Below are 23,800 nucleotides of genomic sequence, written 5' to 3'. Positions count from 1 at the left end.
GAATTTAATAAAGGAATTCAAGAAGACAATATGTCTATCTCTGCCCATGGCTATTCCAAAGAAGGCCATGAAGGTGAAAATGGTGATCATGATAACGATATCAGCTTTATCTCAGACTCGCAGCTTGCAGAATAAGAGGCTTCTCTTGGTGATTATTGGGACACAATAATTAAAAAAGTTCAAGACAAGGCTAGAAATAAATAATTCTTTTTGCAGAATAATGGAATACCGAAAAGAAAACACCATTAATTTTTTGCTCAATCTGGATTAGGAGACAAGACAATTAAGAAAAAGCCAAATGTCATGTCATGATGTCTGCACAACTGGTCAATCCAAATTATGAGTTACACAACAAAAAAGGCATCACACTAAAAAAAATAGATTCCCTAACACGTCACCTTGACTGACGTATCAACAATGACTTAAAGTTGCCTTTAACGATTTGCCAACACTAATCAAAAAGGACATATGGAGCGTCATTAGTGGACTCCTCATTCAAGAATCTTATCTTGAAGTGGTGAAACTCAATTATGACTTTGAATGATAATGCTCAATTATTGGGGCATGTACTGTAATATGATAGGTGGATCCCAAAATTTATGCACTCCATCAAACTACTTTTCTTAGGTGTAAGGTTTCAACCGCTATAAATACAAAACCATCTAGTGTTCAAGGCATCACCTGGAAGTCGTCTGAGTTTGTCTCCAAGGTTGCTAGTGTATGCTTGTAAGTTCTTCTTGCTTTTTTTTTGTTTGCGTTATTTCATGTGCATGATCTTGAGTTGTTGAATTTACATAGTAGTAGTAGCAATCCTCTTAATGGTATCCTCTTAAATTAAATATATTGTGATTAAAATAAATTTTGAATTAAATAGCATAAATTTGAATTATGATGTAATAAATTAAATTCATAATTACTTAGTATGATTAAGTAATATTAATAGTTAATAGTTTCTTACTCAATCTAATTAAAAATTATGAAATAGTAAAAATAAAAAATAAAAAATAAAAATAGAAAAGAAGGAAAAAGGAAGAATAAAGGAGCATGAAAGAGCAACGTGCAAATCCACAAAGGCAATTAATGATGGAAATTGAAGGAAGAACTTCATTTTTACTTTCTAATAAGTATAATTTACCCATTAAGCATTGGGGGACTGTTAGCGTATTATCCTTCAAGAAGGAGTAATTTGTTTTGAGATGCCATGAAATCACTTATTGGTTTACGCCTACTCTCATACCAATTATTGGTCCATGGGGCTTCTCAAGAGGGGGTAAATTGATATTCTAAATTAAAAATTAAGCGCTTAGAGTGAAAAAATAAAATATGGTAAGTAATTAACAAGTACACACTACAAGGAGACAATAATTTTTTTGATGTTCCTCGAATGGTAGTCACTGCCCAAGAACCTTTGCTAAAAAAAATTCACTAATTGTTAATTTCTAGGGTTTTCACATAATTACAAAAGATCTTAAATGAAGGAGAGAAGAGAAGAAGGAGAGAAGAAAAAAACTCTAACTCTTGGGAGAGAGGAGAGAGGACCTCATAGGGGAGAGAGACAAAGATGGATGAATTCCAAGAGAGGAATGAAGTCAAAGAGGCTAGAGCTTAATGCTCTAACATATATCCTTGGGGCTCTATTTGTAGTTATGGGTAGGAGATTACAATGACTATAATACCTTTAAGACTACATTTTAAAAAAAAAAGATGTCTAAAGAAATACACTAGCTTATATATTTACTAGTTCATGTCACCTCTTCTTGGAAGTATTCTTATTTATCCTTCTTTCTATCCTAGACATGGATGACCCTTATAACACCAATAAGTTGTATTTAGTTGAATTTTACAACTAAAAGAGATTTTGGCTCAGTGTAATGCCTAATTACACAAGACAAATCTCTTCGAAGAAATTTTACACAACTAGATTTTGGCTCTAGTAGGTTTTTTTCCTTCTAGATTGAGGTTCTAGAGTACTTGTAAGAGAAGAAATTGAAAATACATAAGTAAATTGAAAGCCTTATAGGAGAGACAACCTTGTCCTAGAGAGATCCAAGCTTCCAATCCTTTGAGCACAAGAGGAAATGTAGCGGAGGTTGAAATAACTAGGAATGCTAAGTGATTTGAGAAAGGATGAAGAAATTTTGAGTTAAAACTACATTTTTTTCTCAAATAGGGTATATTTGGACTTTCAATTGAAAAAAACCTTTGTAAATGCTTTGAGTTGCTAATAAATGCTCAATTAATTCTTCCCAATGATTTCGGGGGTCTATTTATAAGATTCTTAATCAAACTAGTCATTTTTTTCTCATTTCCAAAAAGTTGTAAAAATGTTGATCGATTAATGAGAATGCTTGATTGATCAACCATGTCTAGCAACTATATTTTTTAAATTTCCCAAGCTTGTTGATCGATTAAAAAAAATCAACCAGCTAGTTTTTAACCTTTTCGAGAACTCATTAATTGACCAACCCATTTCGATTGATCGATCATGCTTTGTGAAACTAGTTATGCAATGCTCTATATGACTAATAATGCTATATATGATGACCGATCAGGATCTGTATGATCTATCATGCTTTATAAGTTTTTCCAGATTGCTTTCTAGATGATCGGTTAAGCCTATATAGGTTGATCGATCACGTTATGTGCCACTGTACTATTTTGAAATCTAAGCATGATCATTTTGCTCATGGTCTTGTATCAAATTTACCAATTCTTCTTTTAATAATCATGAATTAATATTGCCTTTTTTGTTTTCTTTAAGAAAGTAAGCAAATTCGAATGCAACATTTTGTGTGAGACATTTCAAGGTGAGAAGCATGTAAAAGCTACTGTTTTGTATCGTGCGATGCACATGAAAAACCATTGGTGAGACTCAGATGAGAGATATTGTACCCGATCCGTTTCAGGACAATCTCATTCCCATGGGAGTTCCTGGAAAGTCCCGCTCATAGAAGCATTTAAGTTATTATCCTTTTGGAGCACTTGTCCTTCATTTAGGCAGAGCACACTTCATTACCTTCCACCTTCTCTGAAAGAACGGAAGTCTGTTCTATAACTTCCTGTGATAAAGTAACCACCTCTGTCGCTTGCTCTGGTGCTGGCTCTGGAAACCTCGAGCTGTCTAAACTTTGTGCGACAACAGTGTCTAGAAAAAACCTTGGTTGTTGTGCTCTTTAACAGGTTGAAAATCATCTTTCTTCGGACGAGTTTCATTATAGCGAGAACCCTTCTTTTCTCTTGTTTCGTTCTGTTGATATTTTCAGTCGAAGTTTCGACTGATTGTCCTCTCCATGCTTTTTAAATATTCTTAGATATGTAAATCTTTTTCTTTTATATTATTAATTCGTTTCGTAATTTGGTCTTTCCCTCGTTTTTTATTTTTATTTTTGAAAAGCTCTTCGTTGCTTTTATAGGAGACAATTGCGGCTTCGTCTAGTTGAATATGGTTCTTTCGAAGGTTTTACGCCTCCTTTTGGAAATTTATTACAGTGATATAGAGAATATGATATGAAAATGGTTCCGTTTATTCGCTACCATTTACATTACAGACGAGTTCTTCGCGGTCTTCCTTGTTAGATGCTATTTATGGTTGTATTGAGTGAAATTTTACGTGTTTCTTAATTAAAATAGTTAGTTACATTTCTGATGGTTCTTGTTGGTGTTATTTGTGGTTTAGCGGTATGATAATAGTTGTTGATGTCGAAAAGTGCTCAAGAATTTCATATTACCCGTTAGCTGACTATCCTTTTTGGTTTTTACTGTTAGATAATATTTCTTTTCATTTCTTTCTTGGAAAAGGTTGAGTTGCTATGAGAAACTTCATAAGAAGTAATGGAGAGTGCATAAGGCCCCTTAAATGTTTAGCAAATGCCCCTGGATTTTGATGGCGACGCTGCCTCCTTATTCTTCACATGCAAAATTAAAGTGCATCTGAGCTTTGCTGTTAAGTTTAGCAATTACTAAGTTAAGTTTGATTTTGTCTGTTTACGTGCAACAGAATGGGAGAGAAAAAAACACATTTTACTTTTCCAAAAGAAAAGACTTCTTCCTCTATAAATGCGGAAATATACACTTCTGTGAGACTTTTGAGAAAAGGAGATCTAGGAGGAGTCATCTTTGGTTGCAAAAAGCACACAATGATTGAATGCCTTGAAAGGCAACTTTTTGGTTAGTACCTTTTTGCGTATTTGCAGTTGAATGTTAAACTACCTGCCGTCTTTTCTTACTAAAGAATTAGGATATGAATTCATGGATCATCCAATTGGTCCTTGCTTTTCACATAGTTCTATCACTTTATTGATGTGCCAACTCTGTTCAGAATTGCTCTTCTCATGTACTTCAAAATTTTTTCTTAACTGTGAGAGTGTATACCAAATCAGTCTTGTTCCTAGGGTTCGTGATGTATAATTTGACTGAGCTTTTATGCAGTTAGTGCCTCTGCATGACACAACTCTAATATTCCAATCCTTTTTCAGGAAAATGCATATCTGTTGGGTAGAACTACATGGTTAATAGAGACAGCAGTTCTCTCTGACAACACTTTACTCTGCTGGATAATCCACTGGATGATTGTTTGCCTCAGGGCATGACTGCATACTTTTTTTCAGGGACCATAATGTCCCTGATTTGTTTGCAACTGCTAGTGGGCTTCCGTTTCTGGGACTTCCAATAAGATAGTTGGGTGCTGTACAAAATCCCAGCAGAGGAGACACCTAGGCCAAAATTGGTTATCTGTTGAGAAAATTTCTTTTAGGAGAAAAAATGGCCTCTGATTTTTTTGTTAAATGTTGATTACACTCCCATCCCATTGTGAGACAGTACAAACTCCTGCAGGTGGCCATTAAGTCAAAAGCCCTAACCACCTTTTGAAAGGTTCGTACACCAAAGGAAAACTGTACTCTTTAGGTTTTCAAGTGTACCCTAGAAAATTCTTACCTCTTTTCATCTCCTTCATTTTCATGTCATTTCTGCATTCCCAATCTATTGCTGTAAGAGGGTTACTATGTTTCAAGGTCGTATTTTTAGGTCTTCTTGTCTTTCTACTTGAGCCAGATATCAGTTATAACCTTTTTTGTGTGAGACAAGTGTGATGGCCATGTTTTTCAGAAGACATTTGTAGTGACTTCCAATTATTTGACAGGGTTACCTGCTCAACACTTTCAATATGTGAGAAATATTGAAGCTGGCCTGCCACTATTTTTATTCAACTATAGCGACCGCAAACTCCATGGGGTCTTTGCTGCTGCAAGTACAGGACAGATGAATATTGATCCATATGCCTGGACCTCGAATGGATTTGAGAGGACCCAATTTCCTGCTCAGGTTCCCTTTACTCGTGTCACTTCTCTTATGGCCATTGTTGCTTGGCATTTTTATTTTAACTAAGTTATCGTTGCTTGGCATTTTTATGATGAATGCAGTTATTGGTCATGATAATAGCTGCGTTTATCTTCATTAGAAAAAGCTGAATTTATGCAATCCACCTAAAAACTCAGGCTCTCTGTAGATCCTGTTGGAAAAGAAATGTCTGCCTATGAATAACAATTAACAAAAGTTGGAATCGGATCATTGTCAGGTGATGGAATGAAATCTAGTGTAATCAAATGGACAGGTTGGGCGAAGTTCTCTAATATTTTATTTTGGTCATCCATGTGGAGGTCTGCATAATATACTGTTCTTTCTTATTTGCTTTCTGACTTTAACTAATTTGAATCTTTTTTTGCTTTTCATTGTTGCATGCTATATGGCTGGTTAGGTTCGAATTCTTGTAACGGCCAAATGTCCAGCATTGACTGAAGCACAATTTAGACCTATAATAAGTGATAACTATTACTCCCAGAGCCATTTTTGGTTTGAATTGGACCATACTCAAGTGGAACGGTTGCTACGGTTATTTACACCTTCTGGAAAGCCTCAGAATAAGCACAGGAGCAAGCTTTTGGATGGAATTCCTAAAATCCCGCAGCTGCCTTCTTCTTCTGAATGGGTACAAGCAAATAAATATGAATCATTAAGTTGGGAAAATGTCACTGGTGGTAGCTTAAGTGAAACATTTTCTGGTGCTCATGAAGATGGGCGTTATAATCCATCTGGGGCACATTTGGATTTCCAGGACTCTCAGCAGGTCCATGGGAACTCTTTGACTTCTGGTGCTAGCCTCAGCATAGATCAAGAGAGCCAAAGGCTTGAGTCTGGCACTGAAAAGACAGCACAGGAGATTCTAGAGAATTTAGTGTTATTAAAATTACAAGAGCTTGCAGTAAATCATACACCTGCAAATTCAAATTATTCCGTCAAAGTGTGCTCTGAATGTGCGACTGCTCCTTGTGTGTGTGGAGATATGCAGCAGGAAGAAGAGCAAGTTCAAGTTGATCAGATGACTCCAGCTGAGGAATTTGAATCCTCACTTTTGACTGATCCTTGATCAGTTCAAGTTGGTAAGATGATTCCAGCTAAGGAATTTGAATCTTCACCTTCAACTGATCCTCAATCAGTTCAAGTTGATCAGATGATTCCAGATAAGGATTTTGAATTTTCAGCTTCGACTGATACTCAATCTGACATTGCTCAGGTAGTTTATGGGCTAGCTCAATGGTAGTGCCTTTTGTCTTCATGGTTGTAAATGATTTTCTCATGCATGTTTTGCAGTTGAGACAAAGGATAGAGGACTTGGAGGTACTGGCGCGGCAACAGGGTCGTACCATTATTGAAGTGGAGAAGAAGCAGGTACTACATGTCCAATATTGCTTGAAACTTCTGGCTTTATTTTTCTATATTTTCTCTCTCTGTTTAAGTTTTGAGTTGATGCAAGCTTTAAACCTGAATGTGGCCATCTATCTAAAGGATTGACTGGGTTTGGCTCAAACTGGTTCCATTGGGCTAAACCTCTTGATGAACAATGACTGTTTTGGCAATATATTAACTTAAAAGAGTCCTGTACCATTAAGTAAGATTGTATCTTTGGGATCAACCAGTACAATTTAATACCAAAGAAAGCTAAATGAGGCTTCTACTTAAATATTGGAACTTTTTTTTAATTGTGAGACAGGGATGAAACTGGTAGAGATTAGAAAGTAGAAGTGGATGGGCTCCAAAACTAAAACTAGAATAGTTATGACTGACACCGACTAGAAAATAATGGTTAAGATGCGTTTGACTAATGCTAATATTCCTTTGTTTAGTGGGGTTGTTTTGTTAATGGTTTGGGGACAGACAGGAGATATAGGAGGGTCAAAATTTGACATGAACGGAAGTGGTTGAAATTGTAGATGGGCACTAACCAAGGGAAACTAGCTCATAATCTTAATGATGGAGCAAATGGGGAAGGATTAAGAACATAGTGGGGATATTGCTCATATGATAATGATATACACCATGACTTAAATGCCCAATTAATCTTTCTAGATTGACTTGTCACAGTTTTTTTTGTTTGTATAAACTTACCCAATACACATATCCGGTCACCCCCGAGTCAATGGAGACATGACTCCAAGACCTCCTTCTAGAAGAATCCCTCATGAGACCATTGTGCCGCAACTCAAATCTCTGACTTATCTCTGCTTGCTCCAACTAAAATTTTTAGGAGAGTAAGATTATCTTGGTCAGTTCTGTTAGATGCAGCTGTTAAGTTTAGTGCGGAGGCATCCAAACCGTGAAATGGATTTATTCCTAGAAGAAGTAACTGCTTTCAGCACTGAGAACAAAGGAAAAGGCTTCCTCTAGTATTAGCACATCTTCATCTTCAATTCTGGCTGTAGTTATGGTAGAATGCGGTCTTCTCGAGAATCGTGTCTGAGTTTGACTCCATCATTGCTTTGGACCCGCTCACGGAGCATTGGCACTGTCTGGATGAGGCCTGGATCCTCTTCACCCGTGTGAAAGACAATATTTCAGATGTGTTATAGTGGATAAAACACGGTACTGGATCCGTATCAGCATCATTGAGATGGATGATTTTAGAGATGTAGTCCCAAAAGCACAATCAATCCTCAGGAAATCACATAGCCAGTCAATGCTTTGGGAATCCCCACCCTCCAAGCAGCTTTATAGCTGGCATGGGACCTATTCTCGATGACCCCCTAGCTTTCCCTCCCACTTATCCGACACATCACTCACCCACCCACCCACCCTAGTCCCACACAAAAATACCCTTGGCCCAAACAAAACCTACTCAAAGCTTCCAATTGCACCCCCCCACCCCCTTTCAATTGAAACCTCCACATGCCCCCCTATAAATTGTCACCATAGCCCCCATACTCCACAAACTTCCCCCCGGATAATGGACTCCCCCTCCTATTGTCACCTACTAGTGCCTAGCTAGAGGCCAGTCGAGACAACTTCCATAGGGAGGACCCAGTGCCATCACTCGATACCCCCGCAACCCAGAGCCGGGTGAAAGAGCTCAAAATTTTGTGACTGCTCTCCAGTCAGAACAACACAAATACGACCCAGAAACCTGGGCCCAGATAGTGGAACTTGACAAGGTGATGCTGACCGTCTTCACCGAGCCTCTCCCAGCAGATAACCACCCATCTGAGAAGTTAAAGAAGAAGAAAAATGATCAATGATTATTCTCTCCTGAAATGTTCGTGGAATTGAGTCCTTGCGTCGGCGTGCTTCCATTCGTGATCTCCTTGCCTCTACCAAGGCAAATGTTGTTGTTCTCCAAGAAACCAAGGCGACTTCTCTTCCCCTTGGATATATTTGAGAGTTGTGGCACCTAAAGAAGCCTAGCTGGTGACATCCTACTGATATGGGACACCAGTACTATTGAGGTGCTTGATCGTTGTTGTGGTTCTTACTCCCTTGGCATCAAGCTGCGAGACAAAGGTTTAGGGAACATTTGGTGCCTAGTTGGTGTCTACGACCCTTTCAGACACCATGAGCGCCACCTCTTTTGGGATGATCTATTGAGGACTTGCCAGATGTGGCCTATTCCTCTGATGCTTGTGGGTGACTTCAGTGTTACTAGCTTCTGCCATGAAAAATCTCCACTGTCCCGGAGAATCACAACCTCCATGAGGCTTTTTGCTGACTTCATTGGCAGTTGGGACCTGGATGAGATTACTCTATCTGGGAAGACCTTCACTTTGTCAAATGGCAAACAACCCTCTGTTCTATCAAAGCTGAACCGATTCTTAGCCAACAATGATTGGCTTCAACTCTACAGTAATGTCTTTGGAAAAATGCTTAATCGAGTCGTCTATGATCCATTGGCCGATTATGGTTGATACCCATTCTGGTAGTTGCCCCCCCTCCCTTTTCAAATTCAACAATAATTGGATGGCGGACCCCTCTTTTGAGCTATCTCTCCAATCCTTCTGGGAGAATATGGTAGCCATTACTGTGGTCCTGGGCCTCCGAAAAGAAGGCCTCTTCCTCGGCTGTTAGAGCCAATGCCCTTGCTCAGATAGCCACTCTTGACTTTGAGGAGTCTAGAGGTCTCTCTTCTCCAAAAGTCTCTCAAAGGTATGCCCTTCAAGGGCAATTGCAATCCTTTGCCCACAATGAGCTAGTGCATTGGAAGCAACGTGCAAGATTCAAATGGCTCTCTGATGGGGATGTTAATACTAGATTCTTCCATGGAATCGCCTCTGCACGAAGAAAGGCCAACTGCATCACCGTGCTCAGCGTCAACGGTGAGACCACCTTGGACCGAACCCTTATTTTTGATTCACTGGTGAATTTTTTGCAAATTTATACTCTGATCACCGGCCCGTCTGCCCCTTCTTCCAAAGGGTTAACCTCCAGGTTATTTCATCAGCTGCAACTAGCCTCATTGAGCTCCCCTTCTCTAGTCGGGAAATTGAAATTGCAGCCCTTGGTCTTCCTCTGGATCGTGCTCCAGGCCCGGATGAATTCAAAGGGGAATTTTATCGCTGTTGTTGGATCTTCATCAGAGATGACATTTTCGGCATGGCCCCGCTCCTTTTATTAGCATCGGCATTAGGTATAGAAGCATTGGAGCCTCTTTCATCGCCCTCATCCCTAAAAAAGATGGGGCAGAGCTCCCATCCTACTTCCAGCTGATTAGTCTCACCACTAGTGCATATAAGGTGATTGCGCGTCTCCTTGCTAGTCGACTCAGGGTAGTCCTTCCTATTGCCATTCACCATGGCCAAAGTGCTTGTATTAAGGGAAGAAACATTCTTGATTCGTCCATGGCATGTCATGAACTTAGTCATCATTTCAAGGTCCTCAGGCTCCCCAGATTCAGCCTCAAGCTTGACTTCGAAAGGGCATTTGACAGAGTTAACTGGAAGTTTCTGGATACCCTCTTGGGGAAGATGGGATTCGGGGAAAAATTGCACTTCTGGATCCAAAGCTGCATCTTCTCTGCAAGTTACTCTGTCCTTCTCAACAAAACAGTTTGTGGGTATTTTAAGGGAACCAGGGGAATCAGACAGGGAGACCCCCTCTCCCCCTTGCTCTTCAACGTGGTAGCAGAATATCTATCTTCCTTGATCTACTCGGCCAAGAACATGGGATAGCTCCTCCCCACGACATATTGCACAACCTTTGATATTCCGATCCTCCAGTTTGCGGACAATACTATTTGCTTCAAGGTTGGTACTATGGATCAGATAAAAAAATTGCGTGTTTTTTTTGGATTATTTGAGTTGGCTTCCGGTTAGAACATAAACTGGGGAAAAACTACTCTTCTTAACTACCACATTGATCTAGCTGGGCTTCGAGATATGGTGGACTACTTGGGATGCTCTGTGGGAAATATGCCCGTTACATATCTTGGGCTCCCACTTTTTGATTCTCGGCCTTCGGCGTCACTATGGTCCCTCCTCATTGAGAAATTTGAAAAAAGGCTAGCCACTTGGGGGGGTAAGCTCTTATAATAGTGGGTGTCTCACTCTCCTCAAGTCTTGTCTGGCAGGGCTGCCAAATTATCTATTATCATTCATGCACTGTCCGACCTCTGTTTGCTCCAAAATTGAAGGCACCTTCAAATACCATTTGGTTAGTTGGAAGGATATTTGCATGCCTCATAATAAGGGAGGATTGGGCATCCGTCCTACAAGGGAAATGAACAAAGCTCTTATGCTTAAATGGACTTAGAATTTCAACAACAAGCATAACAGTTTATGAAGGAATATGGTTAAATTCTACCTTCAGTTTTCGGGTGCCTAGTGGAAAGAGGGTGGCACCGCTCGCCTCCTACCCCTGATATGGAAATCAATTTTCACGCTCCTTCCAGTATTCAGAGATGCTACCTTGTTTCACACGGGCAATGGAAGGACCCTTCTCTTCTGGTGGGATGAATGGTGTGGCCCCCGATCCCTCTTGGAGGACTTCTCGGGGCTGCATAAGGTGGCTAGAGACCTCTCTTGCTCTGTGGCTGATTCATGGAATGATAAGTTGTGGAGTCTCCCGTTTCGACGGGGACTAAATGATGAGAAATCGTTGGCTTTTTGCTCTTTCCTTACCAGACTTAGCAGTACTATTATCTGGGAGCATTCAGTTGATAAGCTGATTTGGAAGCTCAACACTAATGGCCGATTCACTGTTACTTTTGCTTACTCTCATATCAGAAAGCAAGACTATAATATTCATGAGCACAAAATCAAAATTTTCGTGTGGTCGGCCATCATAGAACAAATTCTTACTTCTGACAACCTTATAGAAAAGGCTTCACCGCCCCTGATCTTTCTTGTCCCCTTTGTGGTGAGTGCGATGAGACAGTATAGCATGTCCTCTTACACTGGTTTTTCGTGGCAAGTCTGGATGAATTTTTTCCAGAAGATTGGGCTCCAAGTGGGGCTACATCAGGACCTATTTGGCACCTTTGAGATGGTTCGAGGGATTCACCTTCCTCGGCTGGGCAAGTTAATACTTTCGGCCTGTCTTGCGCATGTTCCATAGTGCATTTGGCTCGAGCGGAACAACCGGAGATTCAATTCCAATGCTTGTACCCCGGACAACACGACTTCTCATGCCGTTGGCCTCATCTCGAGCTGGCTTCATACAAGGAAGGAATTTGCCGCTCTATTGGGTGTTTCCCTTCGGGAAAATTGGAGTTTGATCACCCATATATCTGGCCCCTGCAGAACTTCGAGTATGGCCTTCTGGGATCCTCTCCCTTGCGACTGCATTAAGCTCAATTTTGATGGTAGTGCTATTGGTTATCTTGGGCAGGTAGGAGTAGGCGGTGTGTTCAGAGGTCACAATGGAGACCCTATTCTTTCTTATGTTGGTCCGGTGGGCATTGCCGATTCTAATACTGCTGAAGTTAGTGCTCTGCTGTTCGGCCTCCAAATTTTCATTTATCTTCTCTATGGCAAGTTAATCATTGGAGGCGACTCGAAAACTGTTATTAGTTGGTGTTCCAAAGACAACTCCCCCCTTGGCGCCACTGGCCAATCACTGATAGTATTGCTGACATTGTATCTTCTATTCATTGTAATTTGAATCTCATTCCTAGATCAGCCAACTCTTTGGCTGATAAATTGGCAAAATTCGGAACTTCCTAACAATTTCTCATTGTTTGGGAAGGTTTCCCTCCTTTGTGAATTGCTCTTTTGAGATTTTGTCTTAATAAAGATCATCATCATTTAAAAAAATAAATAAATTCTAGCCGTAGTTCTAGCAAGAATCGAGCTACTTGCATCTATTTGTCTTTCTTCAACTCAACCTCTTTTGTGGTCAATGGTTGGTACCCACTAATTTCTTATAACACACCCTGCATCTCGTTGAAATAATAAATAACTGTGTTATTGCCAAGCATCATATGGAAATACTTTGTATACAATTCATAAATATGGGAAAGATTATCATTCTGTGAGAATAAGGAGGTTAAGGATTTTCACATTCCTTTAGCAATTTCATTCATCATAATTTGTTCACTAATATGTGGATCGATACAAAAAATAGCAGTGGTGAGAGTGAGAGCGAACAGGGCGCTCGAGAGATTGGTGCAAATTTGACAACAAAGTGGAGGGAGAGAAAATTGATCGGGAGTTCATCTGCATCATCAACACGCCTGGAGTACGGCGATTCAACAGGAGAAACGAACAACTGGACTATGGGGCTTTGATAACCACTCTGTTGGCCAGAGACTCGACCTTGACCGATCTTCAGAGGTACGTTAGACTACGAATTGTGAGGCTCCTTCCTCACTGGTGCATTCACTATTAGATAGGAATGATGCTGGATTGACGCTTGTTCATGGAAGGAAATGAAAGAACCTGCACTCCGGTGACAAACACCTGCTTTTGGCGAACTTCTGATCCGGAGACTCCACCTTCTTCTTCCATAAAACTAGCAATGACATCAGAATAACCTCTCAATCCAGCGAGAAAAGATCCTTCATTACCATCCTTGGAAGGGTGATCAACAACTTTGTGAATCTTTTGCCTCTTGGTTTCACAAATCCTCTTTTGCCCCCCTCCGATCTCATCCTAATATTGTTACCACATGTACTCGACCTTCAATCCATTGCCTCTTGGTTTCACAAATCCTTATACTTACAATATTCCCCGTCCTACTCTTTCCTACGGCCTGGTCAATGGATTTTTCATTTTCTCACTCACGCTGATAAATCAGCCGCCCTTACTGCTCCCATTATCCACCGACCTGACATTGCCAAAATCTCTGACTGAATCCCCTCCAAACCTGGCAACTCCCTTGGGCAATGGATTAATGTTTGGGGCATCCCTACTAAACTCTGGCATACCTAGACCTTCACCCACATTGCTATGGCCTTTGGTTATTTTTCTGGCCTTTGCTATCTCCTTTAAATCCAGACTTTATGTCACCCGAATTCTTATCACACCCAACAGGCCCCTCCTGCTAAGTTGTGGAGCCTAATCAACGCCCTATGCTGAGTTGGTACGCGGATCAACCTTCACGGTAAGGTTACCGTGGGGGTTGGAAGGGGTGCAGGAAGCCCCCCTCTCGGGAGTGCGGGGGTAGAGCCCCCACGGTCCACAATATTGCTGTTTCATTAAGGGCAATTTGGGAATTTCACTCTTGTATAATTTTCTCTTTATAATTGGGGGGCACCGCTATTAGGGTTTGATAATCATCACTGAGAAGGAGCTGGAATTGTAGCCCGAGAGAGGTTAGTGAAAACACCTGTAAGTGTGCGATTTCTCTTGTAAACTATTTTATCTTTATAGTGGATTACTGTAGCGGCGAAAGACAGGACGTAGTCTCACCTTGAGGCGAACTTGTATAAATCTTGTTGTTTTTTTTATGCTTACTTTTCCTTCTTCTGCGATTATTATTATTGTTCTCGTTAGTTTGGAATTAGGACGTCTAATTCTTAACACCTGCTTGGTTCCAAACTCTTGAAACTAGTGGTCTATGGCCTCTCCTTGTGGATCAACATCGTCTTTGAAAACCCCCTGGCTGAACCCTCCTTCCAGCAACCATGGCTTCCGAGTCATCCGTATCGAGCCAACTCAGCCATCCCCCGATCTTCCTTGATCCAATTCCATTCTTAACCCAGTGGGCAACTCGCCTTGCCACCTTGTTACTGTTGGTCCTGGCAGTCACAATCCGATTTCAAATTTGAACTCTCTTGACCACATGACAACTCCCACTCACCTTGCCAGCCTTATCACTGACAACCCTGACCTCATACTAGAAAGCCTGCTGCCTTACACAGATGCCACTGAGATGACCCGTGACCCCACCTACAATCCCCCTCCAGATACCCACCTTTACATGACACGACTCCCACCATACCTACTTTTCTGTCCTACTCGAGACTTGATCATGACCCACTCACCTCACCACGTCAAACCCAAATCCCCACGGATAACCACCCCAAACCATAAATAGAAACCAATTCTCAAATGGTACCATGGTCTACATTTCCCCTCTTCATCTGCCTTTTAGTAACCCAGTTTCAGCTGCCTCTCCCATCATCCTGAACCCACCCCAAATTTGGAAACTGCCACATCCCTGCCGATCAACACCACTGCCACCACTATTGACGTTGCCTTACCCACAGCCCAAACAATACTTCTCCCCACACCCACCTAGGAAATGTCCAGACAAACTTCCTCCACCTCATCTCCCACCTCTCCAACTCACATTGAAGATCCCCTCTCAGATACTGCTTCCAGCACTCACCCACTCCTGTCATTGTGCAAGGCCTCAACCCACAAAGCTTCTACTCTCTTTGAATCCCCACCTCCCCCCAACCTCTTGCCGCATACCGAAGGAAGAGCAAAGCCCCTATCCACCAGACCCACAGAGGTGAGCCAAGCTGCCACTCCCAATTTCTGGTAGACCCAAAGATAGGCAGAATCATCCTCCCACCCCCAATGAGAATTCCAGGAATTTTTTATCAGAATTACAATTCAACAAGCACAAATACGATAAAGAAACCTGGGCTTAAATGATGCAGTTGGCTGAATTGATGTGCTCCATTGCCCAAGATCCTATCATTACCCCAAAATCCAAATCAGGAGTCTCCAAAAACCGAAAGCGATCATGATCATACTATCATGGAACATCCGTGGAATTGGAAACCCTCCCAAAATGGCCAGTGTTTGAGACACAATCTCTTCCTCCAAAGCTTCTATTATTTTCCTCCAGGAAACTAAACATCAATCCTTGGATGACAATATTGTCTGTGACCTTTGGAACTGCCCAAATTCTGATTGGATCGCATTAAACGCCACTGGGCACTCTGGTGGAATTCTGGTGATGTGGATTTCCAGCACTGTTGATGTCCTCGACAGCTTCATTGGCACCTTCTCAATTTGCCTCAAGATTGATCATACCTCTGGTTGGTGTCTATGGGCCTAGCACCTTACAGAGAAAGGCAGTAATTCTGGGAGGAGCTCACATGCCTTCCCCAAAGACGGCAAACCACGTGGCTTTTCACGAGAGATTTTAACACTAAGATTCTGTAATGAGAAGTCTCCCCCCAGCCCCAAAATCACTTCTTCCATGTGCAAATTTGTAGATTTCATGGGTACTTGTGAGCTTGAGGACGTCCCCCTTTCTGGTAAAATTTTACTTGGTCCAACTGCCGGCAGCGCAGACCCATCCTCTCAAAGCTAGATCCCTTCCTAGCTAATGGTGAATGGCTTCAAATCTACCTCAATTTCTAACCGTGTTTGCTCCGACCACTGGCCCATTCTGATAGATACCAAATTCGGCCAATGGGGCCCCAAGCCATTCAGGTTCGAAAACGCATGGTTGCTTGATAAAGATTTTGATTCTGTCTTCTCAAACTATTGGTCCTCCATCCCCCCAAGTGGCGACTTTGCCTGAAACCTGCCTTTGAAACTTAAACAACTCAAACCTCACATTCGGAATTGGGCATCTGATAAACGTAAGACTGCAACCGCTAAGAAATCTGACCTCCTTTCCAATATTGCTGCATTGGATAGACATGAAGATTGTGGCCAGCAGCTCTGTCTCTCTGATTTCGAGGCTAGACTCGCCCTCCATGCTCGCTCCCTCTTGCTATCTCATCGTCAGCGACTTCACTGGAAACAGCGAGCCAAATACAAATGGCTCTAGGAGGGGAATGGTAATGCAAAAATCTTCCATGCCATGGCCTCCTCCAGACGGAGAATCAACCGCACCAACTCTATCTGCCTAGAAAACAAGGCGATCTCTTACCGAGCAGTTATTACTAACACCTTCTTGAATTTCTTCACAGATCTATATAAAGTGGAATGCGCTTATCGCCCCAAGCTTACTAGAGTGCGGCTCCTAACCATCTCAAACGCTATCGCAAATCTCCTCGAAGTGCCATTTTCTGCGAAGGAAATTGAGCGGGCCTGATGGTTTCAATGGGGATTCCTTCAAACGCTGCTGGTCCACCCTCAAGAACGATGTCACCTGCATGGTGAACTCCTTCTAACACCAAGGCATTGTCTTTAAGAGCTTGGGAGCCACCTTCATTACCCTTATTCCAAAGAAATCCAACCCTAAACACCCAAGAGATTATCGCCCCATCAGCCTTGTCACCAGCAGCTTCAAAATCATTGTTAGAATCCTATCCCACAAATTAAAGGCGGCCCTTCCTGCAGTCATTAGCCAAAACCAATGTGCCTTTCTTCATGGCAGATCTATTGTTGATGCTGCAATGGCATCCCATGAGCTTCTCCACCACTTTAAGACCACCCACCAGCCTCGGTTTGTGCTCAAAATCGACCTAGAAAAGCGCCCCCCCCCCATTTCTCATCCTGAATGGCACAACCTGTGATTATTTCAAAAGCAGTTGCGGCTTCGGACAAGGGGACTTCCTGTCCCTTCTCCTTTTCTATATTATTGCAAAGTTTCTCTCGGCCATGGTCCATTTTGCGCGGCAAATTGGATGGCTCCAATCAGTAGGCCTTTAACATCCCCCTCCAATTTGCTTACAACACTATTTTCTTTGGAGTGGGAACTATAAAGGAAGTGATCAAATTTAAGGCTCTCATTGGCCTTTTTGAGATCACCTCTGGGTAGAAAGTCAATTGGCACAAATCCTCAATAACAGGTTACTACATTGAGATGGACATTCTCCAAGCTATGGCTAATTCCTTGGGTTTGAAATTACTACCTTGCCAACTTCCTACCTTGGAGTGCCACTTTTTGACTGCTGGCCTCATAGGACCCTTTGGACTTCGGTGATTGAAAATCTGGAATGTCGCCTTGCTACTTGGAAAGGTCACCTTCTTTCCCAAGCTTGACACCTCATTCTGCTCAATTCTTGCCTCTCGGGCATATCAAACTAGTATCTCTCATTCATTTACTGCTCTATTGGAATCTGCAAGAAAATTGACACCATCAAAAGGCGCTTCCTATGGAAAGGTGCCTTGGATGGTTTGGACTTACCTTTGCATGCCTAAGACTATGGAGGCCTCGACAATCAACTAATGATGGACATGAATCAAGCCTTCATCCTTAAATGGTTTTGGAAAGCTAACACTGAACCGAAATGCATTTGGCGGCCAATTCTCTTTGCCAAGCTCAACATGAGCACTAATTGGTGGATTTCTAGTGGCCATCGTCACAAGTTGACACCCTTATGGTGAGTGTTTTTCCTGCTCCTACCCACCTTTGAGAAGGGTATCAAATTCCTCATCGGAAATGGATCCTCCCTCTTGTTTTGGTTGAGTTGGTGGTGCAGCGACAAGCAGCTTGGGGCTGCCTAGCCAACTCTCCACTCTATCAGCTTCATGCACCATGCCTTGGTCCCTGATTGCTGGATTCCTCCCAATGGATGGAACTTCCATTTCCGTAGAGGTCTCAATGACTCAGAGGCTGCATTAATCCCTGCTATTCACTCTGATCTTCAGCAAATGAAGATCCGTCCCACATCAATGACAAGATTATTTGGCGCCCGGAGGAAAGTTGCTCCTTTTCGGTTTCTTCGGCTTATCTTCTCATCAGGGAATGGTCCCCTTCAACTCCTCATGACCTCACGTTTCTTTGGAAAGCTAGCCTCTCCCCTCAAAGTTCGCTTCTTCTTCTGGTGTGTGGCCCAGGACAAAATTCTCACCATTACCAATCTCCATAAATGGGGTAACTCTGCCCCCGACATACACAACCCCCTCTGTAGCGCGGCTGAAGAAACCATCCCTCGTCTCTTGCTGCAGTGCCCTTTTGCGTGGACGGTTTGGACCAACATCCTTCAATGCATTGGCTTACAAATTTGCCTCCCCAACAATCTTCTCGATACTGCAACTCTTTGCTTTCCACTCTTCCACATTATGGCAGAATCATCATCTCCTCATGTGCGAGGCACATGCCATGGGCCCTCTGGAAAGAGCGTAACCAGAGAAAATTTAACTTCAAAGCCAACACCGTCGACATGGTCTCTAGCAATGTTGTTAGACTCGTAACCTCTTGGCTGTATACTAGAAAAAGGATTCTCTGCCATCGGTGCCCCTCTTATCATCAATCGGTTGGAGCTTGCCAGCCTTCATCTCAGCCGACGCCCCCCCCAAAAAATTCTTCCTTGGTCCCCCCCTGGGCATTACCAAGCTAAATTTTGACGGTAGCACACTTGGCTGCCCTGGTATTGTGGGTTACGGTGGTGCTTTCCATAACTCGGAAAGCCAAATCCTTATTACATATTCCGGCCCACTTGGCATCATGGAATCCATTGAAGCCGAGCTCTTCGCTTTGCTCCAATGTCTTCTTATCTTCAAAGAGCGCCTTGCCGGATCTCTCATAATTGATGGAGACTCTCAAGTGATAATCTACTCCATGGAGACACTGGAATATAATTAACCGAAATTTTGACATTTTACCCCTTTTGGAATGTTTTTAGACTCATATTCCGAGATCGGCCAACTCTTTGGCTGAAGGTTTGTTTTCTTCTCTCCTTGAATAAAATAGGCCCTTCACTAAAAAAATAAAATAAAAATGTGGTTCCATATTATACAAGCCACATTATTAACTGAAAGTTATTAGATTCCCAATCTTCATTCGTGGTATCCAGAGAATTCATCTCTAAGGTAACTGAGCTTTTTTCATAACTCCCAAAAACATACAAACTGAAAGTGACCAGAACAAATAATTTGCTCCATTCAATTTTATGGATATAATCTGAATTGAATTTGACTTTATGCTCAGACCTTTCGGAATTTCTCGATGGAGTGATAATGTCACCTCCATCTACCATCATTCCCTTGTAGAGATAGCAAACAGCACACACCATAGTCAACATAAACGATATTGACCACCAGTACTGCCTGTATTCCGCAACCCCTATTAATAGCAAAGGTTGACCAAATCTAGCCAAAACAGCACCAAACCAGCAAAAAACAAGATCTAGTCCAGTAAATTTAGCACACTTCTCAATCCTGTTTGATGTATAACATCAGAACACACAATATGGATCCTTAATCTAGCTTCCAATAAACAGATCATGAAATTAGAACAAAAAGTACTGACTTGGAGGGGTCAGGGGAGGCATAGGTCTGTCCTAGGGCTAGAAAAAATCTCTTGAGCACACAACTGCATAAAATAACTTCTCAGCAGTACAACGAACCATTAACCTCTTTGTTATGGTGATGCAAGAGGGGAAGATCTTATCTTTTCGCTGACCAGCAGATAAATTGAATTTTACTTCTCCCGGTGTTGACGCAAGCCTATGATGAGAGAGGCTTGAAACTCCTGGATTCCAAGACCTTTTGGCTTTGATAAACTGAACTACCCTTGCGTGTTGGGGTGGGAGAGGCTTGAGTGTTGGGGAGGGCCTTGAGGGATTAGGAATCACAGGATGATGGGACTTGGGGGGATGGAAGGATGGAGCTTGTAGATGGAATGAATGGAAAAAGACGGATAATAGTACCAAGGATTTTTACCTTTGTTAGGGGTCGTCCTCATCTAGGGAGTGCTTGAGTTGGTGAGACTCGATACACCAGATTGGAGACCTTGAATTGGAGTTTAGCCGCTTCATGACCTTTTTATGGTCAGTGAGACACCTTGAGGTGGTCAAAGCCGATAAAGGGATTTTGTATTAATTGATGAGCTAAAGGCTCATAGAGCTTACAATTTATAGATTGAAGACCAGAACTCCTACTCTCTATTTTCTGTAGGGCTAATGGAGTTTAGGTATTGAAGCTTCTTTTCTCACGTTTGTCTTTTGCTTGGTTGGTGCCACTTATCCAACCATTTCTCTGACCTTTTTTCTCTTGCTTAGTTGGTGCCCCCTCTTCTAGATTCTTCTCTTAACATTTTGCCTGTGCATAGTTGGCATCCCCAAACTATGCTTATTCTCCTTATTTTACCGCTAAAAGAAACAGAAAATCCCAATCTACCCTTACCTATGCATGGATTGTAACAGTTGGGGGGTAAAACAGTTCGCCAATCTATTGTTTTATATGCACTACACATCTTTGGCTATTTGTGGGAGAGCCAGAATTGTAGTGTGTGGGAGAATAGTCCCACTTGGTTTGTGCTTGAAAAGATTCTGGGATTATTAGTCTAAAAGTGACTTCCTAACTTTGTCTAGTCATTTTCGGAGGAACCAGCCCAACTTTAGCATTACAATGTTAGTTAAAAGATGATTATTGCTTATGTTACTTATGTTGGGGTTTCAATTTTTTAAAATCTCAGGTTGACTCTGATAAAGTAATTCAGAGTTTAATTGTTCAACTAAATGTGAAGGAGGTTAAGTTTGATCCACCAAGGTGTTTGAAGTCCTCTCAGATATTTTTAATTGGAGGATATAATGGCAACTCATGGTTATCAGCATTAGATGCATATTCACCTTCTGAGGACATGTTAGTATCACTTGGACCAATGAGCAGTGCCCGTTCTTATGCTTCAGCAGTGGCTCTGAATGGGGACATATATACTTTTGGTGGTGGAAATGGTAGCATATGGTATGATACAGGTACAAATATATTAATTTATATTTGATTTGCCTTGCTGGTAAATCTCTTTTTCAGTCTCCTCCCTCCCTCTTTTGTGTCTATCATGGATTCAGATAAATGGTATCTTGTATTGGCTTTGACAGTGTTACTCATCTTCCATTACAGTTGAGCGGTATCAGCCAACAGAGGACCACTGGACAATATGTCCTTCTTTGAATCAGGAAAAGGGAAGCTTAGCAGGAGCCAGTTTACATAACAAAATATTTGCGATTGGTGGGGGAAATGGAGTTGAAATTTTCTCTGATGTGGAAATGTTTGATCCCATCCTTGGTCGCTGGATCCAGATTCAACCCTTGCTTGAGAAGGTACCCACTCTCTATGTAAGATAGCCTTAGATGTGGCATCTAACAATCAGACTCTGAAAAAATGGAAACCCAATGTCATTTTTTATTCTAGGTGTTTGCTCCGCTACCTTTTGTGGAAATTGAGTGGAGCGAGCAAGTTCAAATTATTTATCATGGAATAGGCATGCTTTTTCATTTCTTCACTAGACTTGTGTCTCCTATGTTCCCAGAGATTTGCTCTTGCTGCAGCAGAGCTTGATGGGGTGCTGTATGCTGTTGGTGGGTTTGATGGGAAAGAGTACCTAAAGTGAGTACTTGTACCTCTCATCGCTTCTCTTCTTTAACTATGCTGAAGTTTATTTTGAAGCAGAGGTTTTGGGCTTCTAATTCATCCTTGTTGCTGTTAGTTGATTTTATCTTTTATCTCCCTTTACATTTTCTTAAATCCCATTTCTCACTCTTCACATAATTTTTATAGTGTTTATTATACATTAGTTTTAGTGATTTAATTTTTATTGCTATTCCTCAGTTCTGCTGAAAGATTTGATCCCCGGGAAGCATCATGGAGGAAGATTCCAAATACGAACATGAGAAGGGGTTGTCACTCAGTTGCAGTTCTAAATGGAAAACTGTTAGTTACATTTTTCATTTATCCTTCTATTTTTGAAAATAGCCTGATATATGAGTAATATAATAAGTATGTTTAAAAAACTAACACAAGTAAATGAATCAACATCTTTCTTCTGCGTAGTTATTATAGATTAATTGTCATGCAGATATGCAGTGGGTGGTTATGATGGCTCTAAAATGGTATCTACAGTAGAAGTATTTGATCCTCGTTATGGTTCATGGGTGGTGGATTGCTCAATGAACAATCGCCGAGGCTATGCTGCAGTAGCTGTCCATAATGATTCTCTATATGTGATTGGTGGAGTTGATAAAGATCTTATCTTGGATTCTGTAAGTTTTCGTTCCTTTCTTATCATGGTTTTAACCGTGGAAGTTTCATTTGGTTGCAATCTTTGATTGTCTTATCAGTTTTTAATATTTCATAGGATTTGCAATTCAAGTTGATCAAAGTCTAAAAATTTAACAAAAAAATGGCAGGTAGAATGCTATAAGGAAGAGCAAGGTTGGGAAGTTACCAAGTTGAAGGCCGTGGGGAAAAGGTGTTTCTTTTCTGCGATTGTATTATAAATTGTAAAATTTTGTGAATGACTGTCCCTTTACTTAACAGAAAACCTCACTGCTCGACGATTCATCAATTCCTTTTCTTGATTTTGGCATGTACTCAACTACATATTTCCATAAAAGGAAATGCAAATTTTTGGACAGAAAACAGAGTAAAAAACAACTTTGATCTGTATCATAAACCATGTAATTGGTATTTGATGGTAATGGTAGATTTTGTTTTTGTTTGTACTGGATAGATATGATTTTATCTTTTATGATTGTTTATTTGTTTGATGTGAATCTTTAGGTTTGCTTTTATGTTATGTCATTTGCGCCAAGTGTCATGTAACTCAATATTTGTTGATGATGTAATAATTATTTAATTAGTCCTCCAACCCTCCCTCCCTCTTTCCTTGACTTCCTCTCTCCCACCCTCACTCCCTCCCTCTCTCACTATCCCGCTCTCTCTCTCCCTTCCTCCTTTCTCTACCTCTCTCCCTCCCTCTCTCCCTCCCTCCCTCGCACACTCTCTCCTTCCCTCCCTCCCTCCCTCCCTCCCTCCCTCTCTCTCTCTCTCTCTCTGTCTCTCCTCGCTCCCTCTCTCTCCGTCGCTTGCTTGCTCCCTTTATCTCTCTCTCTCTCCCTCCCTCCCTCTCTCCATCGGTCCCTCCCTCTCTTTCTCCCTCCCTCCCTCCCTCATTCTCCCAATTTCTCTCTCTCTCTCTCTCTCTCTCTCTCTCTCTCTCTCTCTATCTATCTATCTATCTCTCTCTCTCGTTAGCTCCCTCTCTCTCTCTTTTTCTCTCGTTTGTTCCCTCCCTCCCTCTTGTTAGGAAATTAGACTCCCTAATTTTAAATTAACGAGAGCAATAATAATAATCGCAATAGAAAGGAAAAAGCAAGTTCGAAAAAAATACAACAATATTTATATAGGTTCGCCTCAAGGTGAGACTACGTCCTGTTTTTCGTTGTTGCAGTAATCCACTATGA

General features: G+C 41.5%; 1 protein-coding gene across 3 annotated transcripts; it reads left to right on the top strand.

The window, feature by feature from the left end:
• Positions 1-692: 692 nt before the first annotated feature.
• LOC137941362 (uncharacterized) lies at positions 693-23,030 on the top strand. 3 transcript variants are annotated; one of them, XM_068786744.1, is made up of 11 exons: positions 693-726; positions 3,998-4,167; positions 5,141-5,322; positions 5,756-6,571; positions 6,649-6,726; positions 21,034-21,313; positions 21,459-21,658; positions 21,868-21,944; positions 22,167-22,268; positions 22,414-22,597; positions 22,745-23,030. In XM_068786744.1, exons 4-11 carry the CDS (start codon positions 6,443-6,445, stop codon positions 22,832-22,834), a joined length of 1,140 nt encoding a protein of 379 aa, XP_068642845.1. In that variant the 5' UTR covers positions 693-726; positions 3,998-4,167; positions 5,141-5,322; positions 5,756-6,442; the 3' UTR covers positions 22,835-23,030. The 3 variants fall into 3 exon arrangements, with proteins under 3 accessions (XP_068642845.1, XP_068642836.1, XP_068642854.1); XM_068786735.1 differs by lacking the exon at positions 693-726 and adding an exon at positions 3,010-3,180; XM_068786753.1 differs by lacking the exons at positions 693-726; positions 3,998-4,167; positions 5,141-5,322 and adding an exon at positions 3,010-3,180.
• Positions 23,031-23,800: the final 770 nt, after the last annotated feature.

This window comes from Aristolochia californica, unplaced genomic scaffold (assembly GCF_029961685.1).
Source record: "Aristolochia californica isolate CCGP_79_NKW_82.1479 unplaced genomic scaffold, dmAriCali1.0.hap1 SCAF_10, whole genome shotgun sequence".
Lineage (NCBI taxonomy): Eukaryota > Viridiplantae > Streptophyta > Magnoliopsida > Piperales > Aristolochiaceae > Aristolochia > Aristolochia californica.
The sequence above is the reverse complement of the archived record's forward strand: the minus strand, read 5'-3'. Positions and strand labels throughout refer to the sequence as shown.

What these genes read in the sequence shown, in the direction of transcription:
- LOC137941362 (XM_068786744.1), top strand. Translation starts at nt 6,443, where the DNA reads ATGATTCCAGCTAAGGAATTTGAATCTTCACCTTCAACTGATCCTCAA. An exon ending in CTCAATCTGACATTGCTCAG is followed by an intron (nt 6,572 to 6,648) that starts GTAGTTTATGGG and finishes CATGTTTTGCAG; the next exon opens with TTGAGACAAAGGATAGAGGA. An exon ending in GCAGTTCTAAATGGAAAACT is followed by an intron (nt 22,269 to 22,413) that starts GTTAGTTACATT and finishes ATTGTCATGCAG; the next exon opens with ATATGCAGTGGGTGGTTATG.